General features: G+C 38.3%; 1 protein-coding gene across 2 annotated transcripts; it reads right to left on the minus strand.

Annotated features, from left to right (window-relative positions):
- Positions 1-976: 976 nt before the first annotated feature.
- Positions 977-20,414, minus strand: ANAPC4 (anaphase promoting complex subunit 4). 2 transcript variants are annotated; one of them, XM_027457300.3, is made up of 28 exons: positions 20,188-20,414; positions 18,825-18,930; positions 18,100-18,232; positions 16,561-16,635; positions 16,396-16,422; positions 16,256-16,300; positions 15,516-15,600; positions 15,001-15,111; positions 14,375-14,458; positions 14,028-14,114; positions 13,231-13,295; positions 13,093-13,135; positions 12,905-12,981; positions 12,374-12,474; positions 12,244-12,295; positions 11,978-12,033; positions 10,322-10,368; positions 9,316-9,372; positions 9,094-9,150; positions 8,676-8,769; positions 7,430-7,527; positions 6,902-6,963; positions 6,780-6,818; positions 6,584-6,685; positions 5,398-5,475; positions 4,399-4,569; positions 3,072-3,195; positions 977-2,683 (listed from the first exon to the last, which is right to left on the minus strand). In XM_027457300.3, exons 1-28 carry the CDS (start codon positions 20,293-20,295, stop codon positions 2,468-2,470), a joined length of 2,400 nt encoding a protein of 799 aa, XP_027313101.3. In that variant the 5' UTR covers positions 20,296-20,414; the 3' UTR covers positions 977-2,467. The 2 variants fall into 2 exon arrangements, with proteins under 2 accessions (XP_027313101.3, XP_027313102.3); XM_027457301.3 differs by lacking the exon at positions 20,188-20,414 and adding an exon at positions 19,605-19,622 and having other exon boundaries at positions 18,820-18,930.
- Positions 20,415-20,777: the final 363 nt, after the last annotated feature.

Below are 20,777 nucleotides of genomic sequence, written 5' to 3' on the forward strand. Positions count from 1 at the left end.
TTCTGCTAAAGCAGTTTGTGATGCAAAAAATTGGATTAAACTGCAAAAGCAAGAGATCTCCGATATCACTGCAGTATCTGATGACACACGGGCCAACTCTGACTACAGATATTAACTCAGGCCACAGAAACTTCCTAAAGAACTTAAGTACTCACCTAGATGGCTTTCCCTTTTTGTTGAGGCTTACCTAGGGGCTTAAACAAATGCAAAACAGCCTGCAGTGAGTTTTTCAAAGCAAGAAGCCTCAGGACCAACTGCAGGTATTGTTAGAGAAATACACATCTCTTTTCCACTCTGCAAAAAGGAACAGTTAACTAGAGCAAGCCTACATTCACTATTTCTCGCCATTTACTTCCTGTCTTTGAGAGCGGCTCAGGTGCCTATTTATAAAGACAGATGTGAGTGGGCAATCAAATCCTCAGAAGTGGGAGGCAACGGTACCACAGACAGATCACGGCATGCCCAGACCGTGAAGCAAAGTAGCACTAACTGGGGAGAGACTGAAGCAAAAACTTGGCAATGTGCTAAATTTGCGTGTCACAGAGACCAGGCAGAAAAGTCATGGACAAAAAGTCTGAAAAAGGGACTACACGAGATGAGTGGCTGAAAAATAAAAGCTGACAAAAATTAAAAAAACAAACAAACAAACAAAAAAAAAACCATGCAAACCAGGCAGACTTTAGAAAAAAGGCAGTAGTTGACTGTTAGAAACCTAAAGATTAGTATTATAAAGAGCAAACTGGGGGCATATTTGCTGAAAAATATACATATTTTTTTTACTATACTACCAAGAATGAGAAATCATTAACAGCAGAAAAGGGCTGAATGAGCCTTCAGTTAGCATTAAAAAAGGAGGATGAAGAAGAGATCTATGTGGAAAGTAAATTCACCACGTTCAGACACCACCAAAATCCTCAAAAACTTCAAGATCAATTGCTTCCCTTTGAAAAAAAGATGCATAAGCACATTACCAACGCACATTACTAATATTTACTGTCACAAAAATCAGGTAGCAAAATTAAGACAAAGTTTGACAGAAGGAACTGGCAATATATTCAGTAGCATTGACCTAAACTGCTGCTTTTGTACTGTGTCACTGGGAAATGCAGCAAGTACATATGTACTTATTCAAGCCTGAAACAAAACTCCCATTGACTCAAGTACATCCAAGACCAGACTAGAAAGGTGCACAGAATAACCCCAGGGAGATTGCTAAAGAGCATGCCCCTGTGAAATGGGACACAGCTATTATTAACACAAATTTAGAAACAATTACAGGCAGGGCAGATCACATTTTCATATGTGGGCAGACTAAAGATACTCAGCAGAAAATATAGCAAAATAATTGTTTCCAAGCACTCCAGCGTGCCAATTCTTAAAGAAAGAACAGAGGCAAAAGTTTCCTGGAAGAACAAAAGGGCAAGCTTGAGCTGGGTTGGTTCTGTAGTTACATTTCTCACAGAACACCTGAATGGACATTCCTGCTCCTGCTGGCCTACGGCTTCCTTGTGCCTTCAGCCATTGTTAGATGAGAACACTGAACAACCAGCAGCTTTCAAGGAGGCTGCTAAGGAAAATTAAAAATAAGAAGTCGCTTTCTAAGTTAAACAGCTTATTTAGAAAGGCGTCCCCAAACAATCAGTCCAAAACATCAGAAAGTTCACTTAAAAAAAAACCAACAGTGACCCACAGCACCACATCAGAATAATAAAAACAAACAAAAACAACCTCTGTTGCAACTTTTCATTACAAAAATACCAGGTGGAGGAGAAAGACTGGAGCAATCTCATACAAACCAGGGGGCTGAGACATCTGACAAAACATACACACACGTACACAGAAAACGTTGTACTGAAAACCAAAGAACTGCAAACTGAACAAATACTGTGTTACTGAGGACAGATTTTTATCAGAATAATTTTAAAAGTATGTATTTAAGTAAGAGTTGCTAACTTTTGGTAGCCCACTATTTTTATACTGATCTGGAAGCCTGTTGCTGGCCATACACACACTTAAATTTTATCTTTACAAGAAGCCTCTGTACCCATTAGTAGAACATGAAGTCTGACAGGGAAAGATTTTGGTCCTTAAAACTTGGGGTTTTGTTGTTTTCACACACATGTTCATTTTATCTTCATTTATTCAGGACTGATCAGATTAAATATAAAAACTTTAGTTGGCATTTCTTTTTCTCCCCACCTATAAAAAGCTTCGCACGGAAAACTCTCAAAGAAATGTAGTTCCTACCAAGTCAATGTGTCAGGTAAAAAAAAAAACAACAAAAAACAACAACAACAACAAAGTAAGTATACTCTTGAACTCGAATGGTCTTAGCTGAGAAGTGAGAGAAGTGATACAGAATTGACACCCAGCAACATGTTAATGCTGCAGAGCGTGTAGGAGACATCATCTCAGCAGCCTAAAGGCAGATTTCAGTCTTGTCCCTTTATCAGTATCAGAGTCTCTATCAAGGCTCCAGGTTTGTTTCATGTTCTTCTGTTTCATCAGGTAGTTCTTCAGCAGATGCACCACAGACACTTTCTTGGTTATCTGCAGACTGATTCAGCTCTTCAGGTTCCCCAGCTGCAGTCTGAGTTATTTCTTCTTCCTCCTCTTCCTCAACTTCCCCATCATCCTCTACATCCATCTCAAACACCCTCACGTGACGGAGATTTGAACTTAGCTATGGGAACATGAAGGAGTTTCAATTAATAAATGAAAGCACCAATACCAATTTAAGTGTTGCCCAACGGGCCTGAAAATAGCCTTTATCTTTGAAATGGAGGTATCAAGGAAATTGGCAACTGTTTTATTGCTCTGCAGGCTGAAAAGTAAAACTAGTTCATCTATTAACTTCCATTAAAGGTTTTTCCTGGTTGTGTTATGAGACAGGTACGATTGTATCCTGACACATTCATAACAGACTAACAGAATAATCAATATGTAAATAGTGATAAAAATCAGAATCTTGATAAACCTCAATAAACTACCAGAAACAGGTTATCACCCTCTCTAGTCACAGTATATTTCCTTTAATTTTTTACAGGCTTGTTCACAGATACTGTACTTACCACACAGGAAACTTTTCGAATGCCATTTACAGCAACATACTGAGCTTTCATATTCTCCAGCACTCTCCACTGGTTCTCCAAGAAGACGGTGCGTGTGGGTATCTCACCACTCTGCTCCTCCAGTCTGCAAGAAGAGAAGCACAGAACTAGTACAAAGGAAATTCCAGTAAAAAAAAAAATAATAATAATAACAAAATTCTCTGTGAATCCCATTTTTTTTTTGACTTTGGTCTATTTTGTATTATACCATATGCAGCAAACAGATAAACCCACGACTCTAGATACTCCAGATACTCTGCAGGAGAGGATCCAACAGAGGAGACACTGCATGTTTCAACTGAGGCAAAAGATTACAACAGAACAAGAGGGAGTTGTAGAGTCCCATCTCACCACAGATAACAGCTATAGCAAGAAACTGAGCTTGGGCTTCCTTCAAACCCCTCCTCTGCAAGAAGTGTTTCCAAACGAAGTCCTGGAGGCAATATTCCACTTACACAGAAGTTTGGCCTCCATGACCTTAGCCAAACTATCTGTTCACTCCCACTCATAGGGACCGTATGAAGGAACTCCCTATTGCAGTGGCCACGATTAGTTCATACTGGTTTTTAATACTGTCTGTTTGTTCTTTAATATAAATTTCTTTGTGGCATAAAAAAAGAATCTACAGAGCAGTAGAGCTCTTTGTTTTGAGCCATTAATATATCTTAATCCAGCCACCAGAAAGGCACATGGAACAACAAGAAAAAGCAAATGAGGCACAACAATTAAAAGCTTGGATTCACCACTCAAACTATGATGGCTTTTTTTCTGTGTGCACTTTCCCCAGATGCTCTTCTCTCCCTCCTGTACCAACACAGGGAGAAGAACCATCAACTCATGTTTCAATGATAAGCTGACAACAGCTCTAAGTGTGACTACCAGGGGAAAGACGAAAAAAAATAAAATGTGTCTGTTACAAGGCAGAGGCAGATAAGCAAATACACTGAAAACATCCTAAACTCAGTATTCTGACCAGCAAAGTTAGCATCCACTTCAGAAAACAAGTAAGATTTCTGCTTTTACAAGATGCCTTGAATCGTTCCTCTGATTTTGTCAAAGTAGAACCAAGTGCACAGGTAGTATTCTGTCCAAAAAAACAAACAAAACTAAAACAAAACAAAGCCCATGAAACAAACTGTTTATGAAACTTCAGTCCTTTACCACACCTTCTCTAGCACATAAAGAGTTTTTCCCTTTAAAATATTTACATACATGGAGTACACAATTAGAATATTTGCTTTATCTGCTTTTCAGTTCTGCATTTTTAGGCTTCAAAGTTTTTCAGTACCTTTTAGTAGAATCCCAGATGAATTCCCCTTCTTGGTCCTCATCTGTGTATACTGAAGATAAAGGCAGCTGAGCCAAGATTCTCTCCTTCCCCTCTTGTTCCACACTCTCCTTCAGAACTACAGTTACAGTTTCATCATCATAGAAATGTGCATCTAAACAACTGTAGCATCTATAGAAATAAAACAGCACTTATATTTTAGAAAGCATCAAGGAATAAAAGTGAGTGCAAAGCACTCACATCAACTATTCAGCAGTTAACAGGGAGCTTTACTGCAAATAAAAAAGTCAGACTTACAGCTAAGACACTGAAAGACTGCTAAAAACTCCTGTAAGATACAGGACAAATGCCACTGAAGGACATTACTAGCAATCTTATTTCTTCCCATTTCAGTTGAAATGTAAGAAACAGTTAACACAAACAACAAGGATAACTTCAAAACACAGCTGAAGGTACTGAGAGCCACCATATTTGGCCTTTCTACATTAAAAGCATTAACTTAGCCTGCCACATCTTCTGAGATACCTCCCACTCTATCTTACTTTAAGAAGATTGCAGATATAAGCAACAGCTGTTTCCAATTAGCTTTGTTTCCAGCACATGTGCTAAAGCTCTAGTTTTCAACCAGAAAACTAAAGAATTTATTGAGCTTAAGAACAAAATAACTCAATGGTCTCAAGACACACCAGGGGAGGTTAAATTGAATATTAGGAAGAATTTCTTCACAGAGAAGGTGGTTAAGCATTGGGACAGGCTGCCGAGGGAAGTGGTGGAGACCCCATCTCTGGAGGTATTAAGAGACATGCGGACATGGCACCTGTCTTATGGCCTGACTCACTCAGGAACTACAAGCTAGTCTGGCATCCCAAATACTAATCTGCAGGATAAAAGCCAAATTATAACTTGTAAGGTAACCTCATGTAAAATAAACACCGGAACACATGATCTTTAATTCAGCAGTGTGCAACTCTGGAAGAAAAATCAACTAAATATACTGACCTGGAGTCTGAGCTCTCATTTATACTGTTGTTCAGAAAGTTTCCAAACTCTACTGCAAGAATTCCATTACTGACAGACCTAAAAGGACAGAGATCATTATCTTGGTGACACTCCTTTTCCACTTGTAGAAAATACAAAATCTCTAATAGCAGCTGTAGTAAGAGAGGGTGTAAGCCTGTCTAAGCTTAGCACAACACATGGCTAAATCCCAAAATGATATAACTGGTGGACGCGAACCTTTTGATTTCTTCTGCCCCTCAGCAAAACGTGACTAATGGAGTCAAATGAGAAACTGCAGTTGGCCTGTGGGATACAGTTTGTGTCTGAAGTCTTGGCTCAACTGTTTCAGTCCCAGGTCCATTAAGTTACTTGTTTCTCAAATCTATAGAAAATGAGTTCAGGCTGTCCAAGATACCAATGAGGGAGGAAATAGGATGGAAACTACACCACAAGGCTATAATTTTGTCATCAGAAGCTCTCAGCTGGAAACACTGAGGATAGCTTCATCATGTGTTTTCTTCAGCTGTAGAAATGTTTTTAAAAATTCTCACCCTGTCATCTCCTCAAATTAAATGACACAGATTATAAAAGTCAGTATTTTATGGAGAGAAAGTTTTTGTTGTTTTCTAAACCCTGGGCATTTCAGTGGTTCCACTGACAGAATGTACCTTAAACAACTACACCAGCACCACTAGGCAGTGACAAACTGTATCTTGGGTACAGAAACTCCTGAAGGTGCCCAACACCACATCCCAAGGAGATGTATTCTATTAGTTGAAGCTATGAGTCCAACACCCCTATTTTTCCCTACTATATTTAATCACATGCTATAAAGAGTTAACTAAAGAATATTTATGGTAAGACAGAACAACACTGAAAGCCTCATCATTCCCTGTAAGCTTTCTTAGTTAACAGCAAGTAATTCTGTGAGAAGCAAAACAAATGGGAGTCATAGTTCATACAATCACAGAATGGTTTGGGTTGGAAGAGACCTTAAAGATCGCCCAGTTCCAACCCCCCTGCCATGGGCAGGGACACCTCCCACTACTCCAGGTTGCTCCAAGCCCCATCCAGCCTGTTCCTGAGCACTTCCAATAATGGGGCAACTTCCAGTGTTAGGGCAAGTTGTAATTGTCTCTATACAGATGCTAAATCTCACAAACCATTTTTCCTCTTTTTTTCTTACCTGGAAGTATCTGTATGTCTCCTCAAAATGTATATCTTTGAAATAGAACTTTCTAATATAGCGAAGAGCACATAATGTATATTGGATGCTTTGTCATTCCACCTATAACAGTGGGGGAGAAAATGGGAAATGAAAAGTCAGATCACATTTTAATAACTGTTAAATGACATATAACAAGAAATAGCAGCATACTTACAAAAATGGTAGTTTAAATAATTGAGGTGCAGAATCTTCACTGAAAAGGAAAAACAAAACCAGCATGTAAAATACTATTAGAATTTTGTGCAACTGAACTTTACAAAAAATGTAGAAAAATACCTTTGAGAAGTTTTGTAAAGAGACATGCAGAATGCCTGACGCACTGACTTTCCAATCACATCCTAACAAGTATAATGAAAACAGACCAAAAAATACAGACAATTATTCACAATCATTTTCCTTCTTAAGACCATTAAATAAATAAATATATAAACAATAATAAAACCCTAGTATATTTGAAAGAAAAATCCACCAATATTTATATTGGAATACAGATTAATGTATTGCCAATTAATCAGCTTTCTAATCTACAGTGCATACATTGAGTTAATTAATATTAAAACAGCTCTCATTAATGCACATGGCAAACAGAATGCACAGAAAACACAAAACAAGAAATCCCCCATTATGCTCTTCCCAGCCAAAGGTTTAAGACACCCAGCAGTGAAGCTGGAATGCATGCTGCTACCTAGGTTATAGCCACTTAACGGCAAAGATTAAAACTTCAGGCCTTGCTAAGTCTGGCTACTATCTTCAGTTGGCTGCTACCCCTAAGAGAAAGTTACCATTTATGTAAATCGAACTTACAGCTGGCTTTTGTAAACACTGATCAATGACTCCTTCCATTTGCTTTTTGACAAAATGCAGTGATTTCTCAGGATAGTAGGGAAACAAAAGCGGACTTTCTGCAAACAGAGAATCAAGGTTCATTTAAAAAAATGCTTCTCTTTCTATTAAAATATATTACATTGCTACTAAAGTGAGAAATTGGAGTGAGTCCAGTGGTGGGCAAATGAGATATTCCCAGAGCTACAGCACAAATTGAAGGGGCTGGGTTTGTTCAGCCTAGAAACAAGAGGGCAAGTGAGAAGGAACCTATTGCTCACTTCAGCTACCTAAAGGAGCAGTTACAGAAGGCAGAGCATCATCATTCACAAAGTTGCACACAGCGAGAAGAGACAGAGCAGTCAAGCTCTAGCAAGGGAAATTCTAGTCAGATACAGAGAAGTTTTCACAAGAACTGGAGCTGGGCACCTAGAGAGGCTATGTGGTCTCTATCCCTGCAGATATTCGTAACTCGTACAAAGTCTTGAGCTGTCCAACTTTGAAGTCAGTTCTCCTCTGAACAGAAGGCAGGATTAAGTGATCTCCTAAATTATTCCCTCATTATAAATTCTAACTCCAGTTAGATAGCTTTTTAGATAGCTTAGATAGCATTTTCTAGATTCTGCTTTGCCAAACAAAAAATGCTATCATGTCCCTTCTTTTTATCGAATTAGTTGGTAATGACAGGGAAAGGCAGCTGTAGCAAATTATGTTACAAGACAGTTTATGCTGTAAAAGTTTTTACAGTTTACAAGTTGTGGTTAAACAAGAATCATTCTCAGCCTCAGTTTACTATAGTCTCTTACTTCCTTTTCACTACTAATTAACAAACTACTCTAGGAACATTGCAGAGGTTTATAAAATTCAGTAAAAGAGAATAAGCAAGAACACTTTCCCAGGATATGAACAAATGGTACTTATTACTTCTTTGCACTGGAATTAACATCTCTTAAAACAGACACTTTCCTGCAATTCCTTCCAAACCAACACTTCAGAGACTGGTACATAAAATGTAGAAAACTCCAAATAACCAGAAAATTATAGACAACTAAGTAAGCAACTGCATAAAAACTCTGTGAAATAGCAAGGCCCATTTATTTTATTCTGCTCAGATGTCATAACTAACACTACAGAAATAACTCATAGGCATGAAAAAACTGATTATTCTTCTGCATTTGTTAAGTTCTCCGTATACTTTTCATTCAATGTGTTGTGAACCATATATTACCTTTAAGATGAGTGCTGTTTTTAAGAAAATTAAACCACTGATTTCCCTCTGTATTAGGTGGTGATACAAGGTCATCATCTTCATCTTTCAAGTACTAGAAAATAAAGAGACATTTGTAAGACTGCACATTAAGAATAAGTGTCATTAGAATTCACTTTAACACAGCCTCTCATGAATCCATGAAACATCCCTTCTAAATACAACACCTCTGCTTTTAAAATTAAATATTCTACCACTTCAAGGAATGAATAAGAAAATGAACTATCATCTAAGATCATATGCTGCCACTTCCATATGGAACTGATTTTTAAATGATGTTTAGGGACAGAGAAGAAGAGTGGGCATAACTTTTAGAATTTTCTCCATCTAAGGATTATCTATTTTATTCTCTTTTTCCATTTATTCCCTCGTTCTTTACCTGGCCAACTCTCTCCACATTAAAGTATTTTCCTTTACGATTGTAAAGTTCTGGTGCCTGAAAAAGAAATAATGCAAAGAAAACAAAAATTTAAATACAAAGGTAATAAGTAGGGTACAAAAAGTTGACTGAAGTATTTAAAATTTTTCAGATTCAATTACCAGCAGCAAAAATACAGTTGTTAACTACAACTGCTGTACTCAGCACACCAATATAACTTACCTCATTGAAGTGTTCAGTAAGAAAATCAGCAACAAACGTGATATCTTTCTGAGTCATCTAAAACAAAACCAAAAAAAGGGCGGGGGGGTCAAGACGGGAGCAAAGGTTGAGAAATACAACTCAGTGAACACAGAATACCTGTTCTGTAGGCTGAATAAGACCAGCTCCCTCAGCTGTGAGGACAGGGTAAGTACTCCAGTCTCTCACCAGCCTGTGGGCCTTCTGCTGAACTCACTCCAGTTTATTCATGCCTGTCATGTACGGGAGGGCCCCAAACTGGAGAAAGCATTCTAAATGTGATCCGACTAGTCCTAAATAGCGAGCATAATCACCTCCCTTCAGCTCCTGGCCATGTTTCTGTTAGTATAGCCGTTGTTACTCTACACTGTCTTTGCTGCGAGGGCCCACTGCTGGCTCATGACCAGCTTGCATCCACCAACGTCTCCAGGTCCATCTCAGCAGAGCTGCTCCCCAGCTAGCTAAGGCTGTGCCATTCCAAATTTTTCCCCAGGAAGAATTTTGCATCCACTCTCGCTGAACCTCAGGAGGTCCCTACCGGTCCATTCCTGCAGCGTATTTCCTCCTGGATGTCTCCCTCTGCCCTCAAGTGTACCAATTAGTTCACACAGTGTGGCAGTGTCTGCAAATCTGATGCAGGTGTAGTCTAGTCTATTTCCTCTTTCAGGGCATTGATAAAGATGTTAAAATCCCACTCCTGCTAGCTTTGTCTTTTAGGGCATCTAAAGAGCTGCTATATACGTATTTCACAGAGGTCTTGTGTCATATACAGTGTACTAAAAAGAATAGTATTAAATAAAATAGGAAAATTAGTATATGCAAGACAGCACCTTAGTGTATTAGTGTGGATGTGCAGACATCAGCTTTCTCAAAGAAATTGTACAGACACCATTTTGGTTTTAGAACAAAAAATAAACCTTTAATTCTGCCCTCTAAGTCAAGCAGAATGCAAAATACACCTCCATTTATTAGAAAATGTTATTACTACCTTATTCAACTCTGGAAGCACATGATCTTCTGACATTCTCAACATGGCTAAGGGGGAAAAAAAAAAGCTATTCTTAATGCATTAATATTAATATTTTTCCTAATATTCTTAATTTTCCATTGCTATATAATAAGACAAGGCTGATAATATAAGATTAATTTTTAAAAGTGAGCAATTATGAATTGGGTCTGAAATTAAACTTCACTTGTCCCACTAACTTGCAACAGAAATCTTGGATAATTTTTATCTTTTATCCTTTCCAACTGCATTATATCCTCCAAAAGACTGAGATAAAATTTTTATAAACAGTTCATACAAATTTATTCATCTCCATAATAAGAGTAGTAAAATGTGCATATAAGTGTGTGTATATATAATACACTTATTTGGGCCATGACAGTACTCATGTGTTAAGAGAATTGCAAAGAATTGATTTCAAATCAGAAAGCATTATAAGAAGTTCTTTGTTTAGTTCCAAAAAACCAAACAAAACCCACAGTGAATATTTAATTATTTAAAGTGCTAATAATGTTATGACAGAACTCTAATAGTTCTACTTTCTGCAATTTTTAAAATTCAAGTAATTATATTCCTGTTTGTAAGTTCACAAACACTGCATTTCTGGTGCTTTTACAGTACCAAGTTAGACTGTTTAGGTTTTTATAAAAAAAAAAAAGTTCTGAAACAATAGAAAATATAAACCTACTCATAACCACTTTATAAAAACAAGCTGTCTAAAACAAAGAGTTCTGCTCTTTCTTCTAGTGTTTCACCTGCAGCTACCCTATGTTCTGTTCTCTGCATCAGAACATGCAGAGACTGCTAACAGGAAAGTTACACACCAATGTAAGCTAGGTCTCCATAGGAGAAAACAGTGAGTGACAAGAGTTAAAAACAGTTACACTGTACTTCAAATTTGGTGTAAACTAAAAACAATCCTTTCATTTCTCCAAGTCAAGACCAGCAAACTGCTCAATGAAGCACACAACAGTCTGGGGTAATACTACAGGTTACAAATATAGAATACCCACTCTTAACACACACAAATTGAATTGAGATCTATCAATATAAAACAGATATAATAATATAATAAAAAATAAATAAATAATAAATATATAATAAATAATAAATAAATAATAAATAAGTAATAACATAAATTTATAATTATTCTTGCCTCATCAACCGTAAACTTACAGATGTCCAGAAAATTTCTATGATAATAATAAATAGATAGTTATAACTAAACCTAGTTATAGTTATAACTAGACCTTTTCTTCATTAACACCAGTGACAGGACCCACGGGAACGGGGTTAAGCTGAGGCAGGGGAAATTTAGGCTTTACATCAGGAGGGGGTTCTTCACAGAGAGGGTGGTTGCACACTGGAACAGGCTCCCCAGGGAAGTGGTCACTGCACCGAGCCTGTCTGAATTTAAGAAGAGATTGGACTGTGCACTTAGTCACATGGTCTGAACTTTTGGGTAGACCTGTGCGGTGTCAAGAGTTGGACTTGATGATCCTTAAGGGTCCCTTCCAACTCAGGATATTCTATGATTCTGTGATTCTATGATTCTAAAATTGTTTTAATTACTTATTAACATTTCAGCGCTTACCATATAAAACAGATACTGAATGTTTACTAAGTCATCAAGCTTACCAACATACAGCCATCGGAAAAAAGCTTTGAAGTTTTTCATACTACTGTCAATAACCCTGCACAAGAAACAAACAAAAAATTACCATACCTAAATGTCATAAGCCGTTCTGGGTTTAAGTTTCCATCTTTACTACAGAAAGGTCTGTAAATGTATCGATTTATTAAAAAATGCTGACAGCATCCCTCCCAGTAAGTGTCTTCTTGGCATACAAATCTATGAGATGCAGTAAGACAAGATTTAAAAATTCTCCAGACTTTATACTTACTGAAGCAGCTCATTTGCTTTCAGGATGAAAGAACCAACAGCAGTAATAGCCTCTGCAAAGAGAGCAAGCCATTGTTATTAAGCTTTCAAAAGTAAATGAGAGTGGGTAAGTACCATACAGACTACTGTACCTTCAATTCCAGATGCATCTAATCCCAGAGACTCGTATTTTTGTTTCCACAAAGCCATCCCCTTCAATTCACTCAAGTGGTATAACAGTGCCTCTGAGCCACTAGGAAAGCAGAGCAAAGAAGTATAATCTTTTATACTTCTTTTTTACTCTTGGTTTCATTACACACCACATTTTTATCTTTTAATGGGCAAAGCAGAGAGCTTTATAAGGTCATCTGGCATATAACAGTTAACAAACTATCACTTCACAGAAAAGCAAATACTGTCCTAATGATTTTAACTATCACACAAAGTTGATGTGAATATTTTGCATATAACCTATAAAAACACCAAGCAGTGATACACAGCTGATAGACCATGGAGACTGCTTGAAATATTTCAATAGCTCTCCATCACCCAAGAAGAAAAGAGTACAACTTTCATTACCATGGTCTCCACACCAGCACACCTATATACAAAGAATGACTGATTTTACCAAACTATATAATATGCCATTTAATCTAAAATGCACTGGAAGTTTCTTGACTTACCTCTGCAAATGACTTATGATCAACTTTTGTATACTGGAATAGGAGGACTCTATGGACTGACCGAGTTTTTTTAAACCCTGTAAAAAAAAGAAATACAAACATACAACAATGTTCTATTAATGTAACAGACTAGTGATTGAAAGATCCCGAAATAGATCACTTTAAAATATTAAATAATATTAATGTACCTTTACTGTGAGTTGGTTCATTAACAATGCCTGAAGTTCCAGACTAAAGGGGGTGAGGGAGAGAAAACCAAATATGCTTTCATTTTGTATTTCAATATCAAATGCAAACACATACTCAGATAAAACAACAGTAACTACCTTGCTTTGCCCCATAACAACAGCTGCATAAACTCATCCTGAACAGAAGTGGTTGTATTCTTTTCCTGTCAGTCAAAATGATTGAAATAGATTGGTCAAGAGTTTAAATCCAGCCCCAAATAATCTCACAAATGCCTCAGTTAAAGTACATCATAAAACCCATCCATACCCTTGAATGCTGAAATCAGACTACTGATCACTGGAAATTCAATTCAATTCAATGATTCAAGTCCAGTATTTTAAGTTATTTTCAGTTGTATTACTCAGTAAAAATTCTAAAAATTTCAGTTTCCCATCATCAAAAATCTACGTTAAAAATAAATAAATGAATTACTTGATTCAATTAACTTCCAGCCATGCACACAAAATATAAGCAAATTCATGAGCATCCCAATCCTAGCTGTTACATGTGCTCTGTTGAACCAGGCTGCAAATGCTGGTGGGCTGCCACTCAGCAGTTACAGCAGTCAGTTCATCAGTGACTGAAGTACAAAGAACACAACCTTAAATAAAAAGCAACTGTTCAATAGCTGTGCAAGCTGAAAAATGTAATTTAAAAAAAAAAAAAAAAGAATAAATGAAGTAAAGGAGTATCACGATACAATGGCACTTGACTGTACTCAGGTATATTCAGTGCTAGAGCGACTGATACAGAATAGCAACGAGGTTCTCTCTGAACTTAGAACTTTTTATCTGTAAGCATTTTACAAAAACATCAAGATACAGTTTGTTAGCACGAACAGCAGAACTACTGCAAAAAAATGTTCTTTCCAAAAGAACAGTTAACACTATGATACCTGTACAAACTTTGTTAACCGTGAGTCCATCTGCATCAGTATTTCTTCCCATGCTTCACACATGCACGTCAATGACAACTTTATATACTGCAAGACAGAAACAAACACTAGCATTACTCCTTTTTTTTTTTTCCCTTCAATACACATTAAAGAACTGGCTGTTACAATGCAAAGGAAAAATATACTGCAGATAACAAATGAAATTTATTATCAATTTTTCAAGTCAGAGCTTTAGGTTTACTTAAAACCAACTTACGTTTCCTACTAGGAAAAACAATTACTTGATTTAAGAATATTGAAGCCTGTAAGAACTGCAATATTAAAAAGATGTCGTAACAAAACTGTACCTGTAACAGAGTTGAAATGTGAGTGAACTTCCGGGCCATGCGAGTTACCTCAGGTAAATAACTTGATAACAGACTGGTGTCCAGCTATAACAAACAAAACGAGCAACATTAGCAGATGATTTGTCTTTGACACAGCATTAGATAACAAAAATGAAAAGACAGACGGGGAGAACCCAGAAAAAAAAGCTGTCATTTCTCATTTCCTTAAAGTTGATTTTCAGAGGGAAATGAAGTTAATTGATAGAGGTAAGGAATTTTAATACATGCAAAAAATTCTTGAAGAAAGTCCTAATTCTGGACTTCTAACAGTAGACTGGATAATCAACAGCATTGCTACCGTGCCTATGTGTGCAGACTGAAGAAATTTTGAATAACTAGCTGAATAAATTCACGTTATATTTAAAGTAATATTTTAAAAGAATGCCTCAGAGCATCACCATCAGTCTCATCTGTGAAACTGCATGTCAACGTGATAGATCCAAAAGCTAGATCACGGTGAATTTCAAAGAGACTGAAAATAATAGTTGTGTTTTTCTGCAAATAATGGGAAAGCAATAATGTTACCTGAAAGTAATTAAAGCAAACAGTTTTACCTTTAAAGAACAGTTTAAAATTACTTTACTTGCCTGAAAATATGTTATCTCTGCTTCATTGTCCGAAGAGTCTTGTATTTCTGTAATAACTGACAGCGATTTCAAATCACTAGACAAACATAGTCCACGACAAGAACCTGCCACCTGAAGGATTGCAGTTTAAATGTTAATGAAATATTGCAATTTCTTATGATACATTTACTGCTCTACCACATTCACATACAAAGAAGACTGCATTCAATTACATCTAAAAACAACATGGAATTTTCAGCTACAGTTCAAGAACAAAAGCACCCTTTTTAATGTGGATTAATGTTGAGCTTAGTTTCATTTAAAAATGAAAATACATTAAAATAATCAGTTAGAGCTGAAATGTCTTTCCAGCAATAACCACACAACCCAACCCAGAGAAACAAGTACTCCTTTCTTTGAAATCTCAATAATCCAGTTTCACTTATGTTTAAGCACACATATGTTATTATTTTATTCAATGCAGTTATAGTTTGGTATGTTCTGAAAAAAAATACATGGAAGGGAAAGAAACATACCCCAGTTACTGTAGCAATCTTGAACATTCCATAGGCATAAATTTCAATAAACCCTGAGCTGCCTCCAAGGACAAGAGCGTTAAGCCTATCAAAACAGAAGAGTATGTGTTGATGAGCATATCAAAAGAAATTAACAGGTTTTTTCCTAGACTATCACAAGTCATATCTGTCAGCTTCTAATGCATACAAATACAATCTTTGCTAAATTCGAACCTTCTAGAAGAAAAAAGTAGCAGCTTACAACAACAGCCCACCTACCAATACAGGCTGCAATGGATTCTGATAAGGCTATGCTTCCATTCCCCTGCATTTATCCTAACCACACACATAGTAAGTTCGTTGCAGTTGCTCAGGTTCTCCTCTGGAAAACCTCAGCAGCAATAAATGTACAACACAGACCCAGCTGCAAAGACAGGATCTTTGCAGGACAGCCTTCAATTGTGCCCCAAGAAATCTTCTAACGAAAAGAAGATGTGGCACCAACAGCAGTTGTTCATAAGGTGTCTGACAAACCCTCTAAATTGAGGAGGAAAAATGTAAACTGATGGAGATTTTTAAAAAGTATATTCCTTGAACTTCATCTTTGTACATGAAAAAAGTAAACGTTCCATACCCTTTCTCCAGGACCCTTAAAGACAGATTATGAATACTGTAAAAGTAAGCTCCTCCGTTATTTTAAAGCCAACAAATAAATGAATAAATAAATGAGAGAGGAAGAACAACCCACAAACAGAATTTACCTTACGTCACCCAGAAGCTTCATAATCTCATCTGACTTTTCTTCACTGAAAATACAAAATACATGATTGGTTTTTTGTAGCCTGTCTCAATAGCAGAAAAACAAACAAACACAAAAACTAAAAAAGATATCACAGTTTACCTGAAAATTTTTGCCGTTGTACTATAACTGAAAAAGAAAACAGTATTTTCAATTACAATCAGCTGACATCTAATCCAAAGCATCTGTAGAGCAGTATAGTTAATAAACAAAACAATGACAACAAACACAAATGTCACGTTCCTGGATTGCTAGTATAACACTTACTTTTTTGGTAGTGCTGGTAATTTAGGCAAAAGGAGATTTGACTCATCTTCAGCATTATAAAAGGAAGTAAGAACACTGAAAAACAAATAAGATTATCTTTACTAACCAAACTGTAAAAATGGAAGGGGAAAGAGAATTTCTAACGTTGAAGTTACCGCACATACTCAACATGTCACTTATATTAAAAAGATACAAATATCAGAGAGTAATCCCTTATGGGGCCTTTAATAACTTTAATAAAATACTAATAACCAGATTAATAAAAGAGGCCTGATTTATTTATTTTTAATTCCTTCACAGGGAATATTTGGAGAGTTTGTAATTGCTTGCTCTGTACCTTATCAATGAATCCCCCATCATCTGTAATGCAGTTATTGAGTGGGGCTTCCTGTTTAAAACCTGTACAGTCCTGCAGCTAACCTACTAGCAGCTCAACAAAGCTTCACCCTAAAGACATGTACTGTGGTATGAAGACTAAAACACCGTCCTTATACCACACCTTACATGTGTCTGAATGATTAGGTTTCCTACAAGTCTATCCCCATCTATCCTTCACTCAGTGGTGAGGCACAGGCACAGGCTGCCCGGAGAAGCTGTGGATGCCCCATCTCTGGAGGTGTTCAAGGCCAGGCTGGATGGGCCCTGGACAACCTGATCTACTGGTGGCATCCGAGCCCATGACAGTGGGATTGGAACTGGGTGATCCGTCAGGTCCCTTTCAACCCATTCCATGATTCTATAATTCTACGGTCAGAACGCTAGAACAACTTATGATACAGCTGTTTTCCTGCTATCTTAATGTTTCCATTCTCAGGAGGCAGGGTGGGAAATCAGTCAGACTTACCCTACCTCTCTTTTTCAAATAATGTTTTATTTGTTATCCTAGACTACAATAAAGTGCACGTTAGAGGTTTTTGTAAGACCACAGAAATGGGGACAATGATATCTCCCAGCTCAGAAGTGCTACTGAGAGTTATTTAATGAAAATTATTTAATTATTAATTAAAGAGTTCACAGTCACTACAAGCAACATTCTGAGTTCCTGAGCAAGCACACCCATGGCAGAACCACCAGCAAGTTTGGATGTCATACCAAAGATGCACTGCTAAAAGATGTAAACACCAAACTAAAGGTCTTGAAAGCACAAGTGAAGAAAGATTTAAATAGAAAGATTTTTTTTCTAGCAAAACAAAATAACTTTATAACATTATTATAATTATTTTAATAAATTAATTGGTATCGAAATAAACTGGATCAGGAGACGTGCTGTAAAAGTTAACAGTTTTATGCTGAAATATTTGCATATAACCTAAAGAATCACAAGACTAAGGTTTCAGCACTGAAAATAAGCATATGAAAGCTATCTGTTAAAATTTTCCCTTTGGTTAGAATAAAGCAGTAAGAAGATGACATTTGCTATGACCTATTTTCTGATTTGACTGTTTGTAACATACAAAGTATAAATTATTAGTAAAGTATAAATTATTAGTAAGGTAGTGCTACATAGCCCATGATTTACTTGTAGTTTCTCAGACCCACCTGCTTTCCTCAGTTACTTCCATCCAGTGCATGTAGGTAATAGAGGAGTCCACTGAGAAGGAGTGCAAGCTTTCAGGTTTCTCTACATCGCACAGAATAATCCGCTTGGTATCAGTAAGGCCAAAAGCCAAAACTAGAAAAGGATGAGTAAAATGTATAAATAACCAACATGCAAAACATTGTACTTTACACTGAAACAACACATCTTCAAAGTCCACCTCTGAACATAATTTTCTCTTTGTCCATTTATAGTGCTTCCAAATTCTCACTTGAAACCTAATTAGAATGAGGGTTTGAACTCCCATCATATTTTAAGTTATATATTTAAGTCAAAAGCCTGATCCCACAATTATTTATTTACATGTTGAACATGTTTACATGCTTCTAACACAGTCCTGATCAGATAGCTTTTCTCTATTTTCCCAATAAATTTAGTAGTTCACATAAAAAACATCTGCTGTGTAAGGAAATGGATGCTTTGCTACACCTTGAAAAGCAGTATTTTGGACATAAATTCATCTTGGAAATCTTTTTTGTGATTGCTTTCAACAATTCAACTTTTGCTATCACTTTCAATAAACCTACATAAAATTAAGCTACCCTTTTCTTCAAATACAGTTTACTTCAAAGTTTCTTTTGCAGATAAAATGTATCAACATCACAACCTTCAGCAATTCCCAGTGGGATTTTTATTGCAGCATGTCACCTCATATACGTTACATTACTTTTGCCATCGGGCCTCCAAGCAAGAGCAGTCACTTCTTTTCCTGTATTTTCATTTGGCGGCAAACTCCAAACTCGCTGAAAGTTTGCGAGCCGATGAAGCAAAACCTACAAAGCAAACACATTTAAGACAGAAAAATAAAACACTAATTTAAATAAAACCATTAATATCATTTGTAAATCAATTGAAGATGCATTTTTTTTTTACTATTCTTTAATAACTTCCACATCCTCAATAACACCTTTTCCTGGAGTAGATGCTTCATTCCTGTGTGATTTAGAGACCAGCCTACTGCTTACTGTACAGCAATACATAGGAATAGCCGGTGCCTTGAAGAATTTAGCAGCCTGTACCCTTCAGGGTTACCCATGCTTCTCCGCCAACGACAGTCCAAAAGCATAATCAGTCTGCATACATGATCACACAGCAGTTTCAGGAAGAAGAAAAGCTTGAAAACAGATCTAATTTAAATAGGAAATGCTTTAAAATCCCAGAGATATAGGCACCCAGAGTTTCATCAGCACATTTTATAAGACTAAGCGCAAGGTCCCACACCTGCATCAGGGCAACCCCAAACATGAATAGGGTGGGTGAGGAGTGGATAGAGAGAACCCTATGGAGAGAAAGGTCTGGGATACTGTTGGATGAAAAGCTCCACATGAGCTGGCAATGTGCACTTGCAGCCCAGAAAGCCAGCTGCATCCCGGGCAGCATCAAAAGCAGCGTGGCAGCAGGGCAAGGGAGGGGATCCTCCCTCCCTGCTTTGCTTGTGAGAACCCACCTGGAGCGCTGCGTTCAGCTCTGGGGCCCCCAGCACAAGGATGTGGACTTAGAGTGAGTCCAGAGGAGGGCCACAAGGCTGTGAGGAGCTGGGGATATTCAGCCTGGGGAAAGGCAGCGCTGGGGAGACCTTATAGTGATCTCTTTATCAGCTACTGTAGTGACAGGACAAGGGTTAACGGCTTTAAATTGAGAGCGGGTAGATTTAGATTAGATATGAGGAAGAAATTATTTGCTATAAGTGATGAGGCTGCGGCTGTGGCAGAGCAGCTGTGGGTGCCCCATGCCTGGGGGTGCTCAAGGCCAGGCTGGATGGGGCTTTGGGCAGCCTGGGCTGGTGGGAGGTGTCCCTGCCATGGCAGGGGGTGGGACTGGGCGATCCTTCACACCCCTCCCGCCCCAACCCTATGATTTCTTCTGCAAATTAAGACCGGAAAGCGTAACGAGCTCTGCGAAGCCTGATAAAGCATGGCTTCCCTTCCCTTTCCTTCCCTCACACACGGCGCAGGGCGGCCGCGAGATGGCGGCCGCCGCCCTCCCCCGCCTCCCTCAGCCCCCCAGCCCACAGTGCCGGCGGCGCTCACCTCCCCGGCCCTGTTGGCCAGGGCGATGAGGTCCCGTTTGGGCGACCAGGCCATGAAGACGACCTCCTGGGGCAGCTGCTTCTCGCCCACCTGCCTGAAGGCGGGCATGGCGGCGGCTCCTCCAGGCGGCCGCCTGGCACCCTCCGGTCCTGCTGCGGGGAGCCCCCGGCCCCTCACGGCCCCTCACAGCCCCTCACGGCCGCCCGCCCGCCGCCGCTGCCGCCTTCCGGAGGCGGCGCCTCCCCGCCCCGCCGCCTGAGGGGAGCGCGTCCCGCTCTGAGGCGAGTTCCCGGTTTTCTTCTCACAAAATCCTCCTGTGAGAAAAATGGAACTAACGCAGCCTGGATTTGTGTCTTTCCCATCGCTCAGCCTCGCCCCAAATTCATCAGTGTGTACCCCGAGCCGCAGTACCCACTCCCACCCCAGGACACCTGGCCTCTCAGCAGTACTCCTGTACTAAAAGACCTAAACACACAAATTTGTGACATTATACAAACACATGGTAAAGAGTGTGGTTCATTTTGCACACCTCTGCTCCAGTAATGATGTGCAACAACAGAATTGTCACTTTAAATTAGGTTTTATTTTGA

This window comes from Anas platyrhynchos, chromosome 4 (genome assembly GCF_047663525.1).
Source record: "Anas platyrhynchos isolate ZD024472 breed Pekin duck chromosome 4, IASCAAS_PekinDuck_T2T, whole genome shotgun sequence".
In the NCBI taxonomy this organism is placed as follows: Eukaryota; Metazoa; Chordata; class Aves; order Anseriformes; family Anatidae; genus Anas; species Anas platyrhynchos.

Bases quoted from the DNA above. Each gene is read 5' to 3' on its own strand.
- ANAPC4 (XM_027457300.3), bottom strand. From the start codon at position 20,295: ATGCCCGCCTTCAGGCAGGTGGGCGAGAAGCAGCTGCCCCAGGAGGTC. The intron at 16,423-16,560 runs GTAAGTGTTATA...TTTCTTTTTCAG, and splicing joins TTACCAGCACTACCAAAAAA to TTATAGTACAACGGCAAAAA. The intron at 16,301-16,395 runs GTAAACTGTGAT...TTGTATTTTCAG, and splicing joins ACAACGGCAAAAATTTTCAG to TGAAGAAAAGTCAGATGAGA.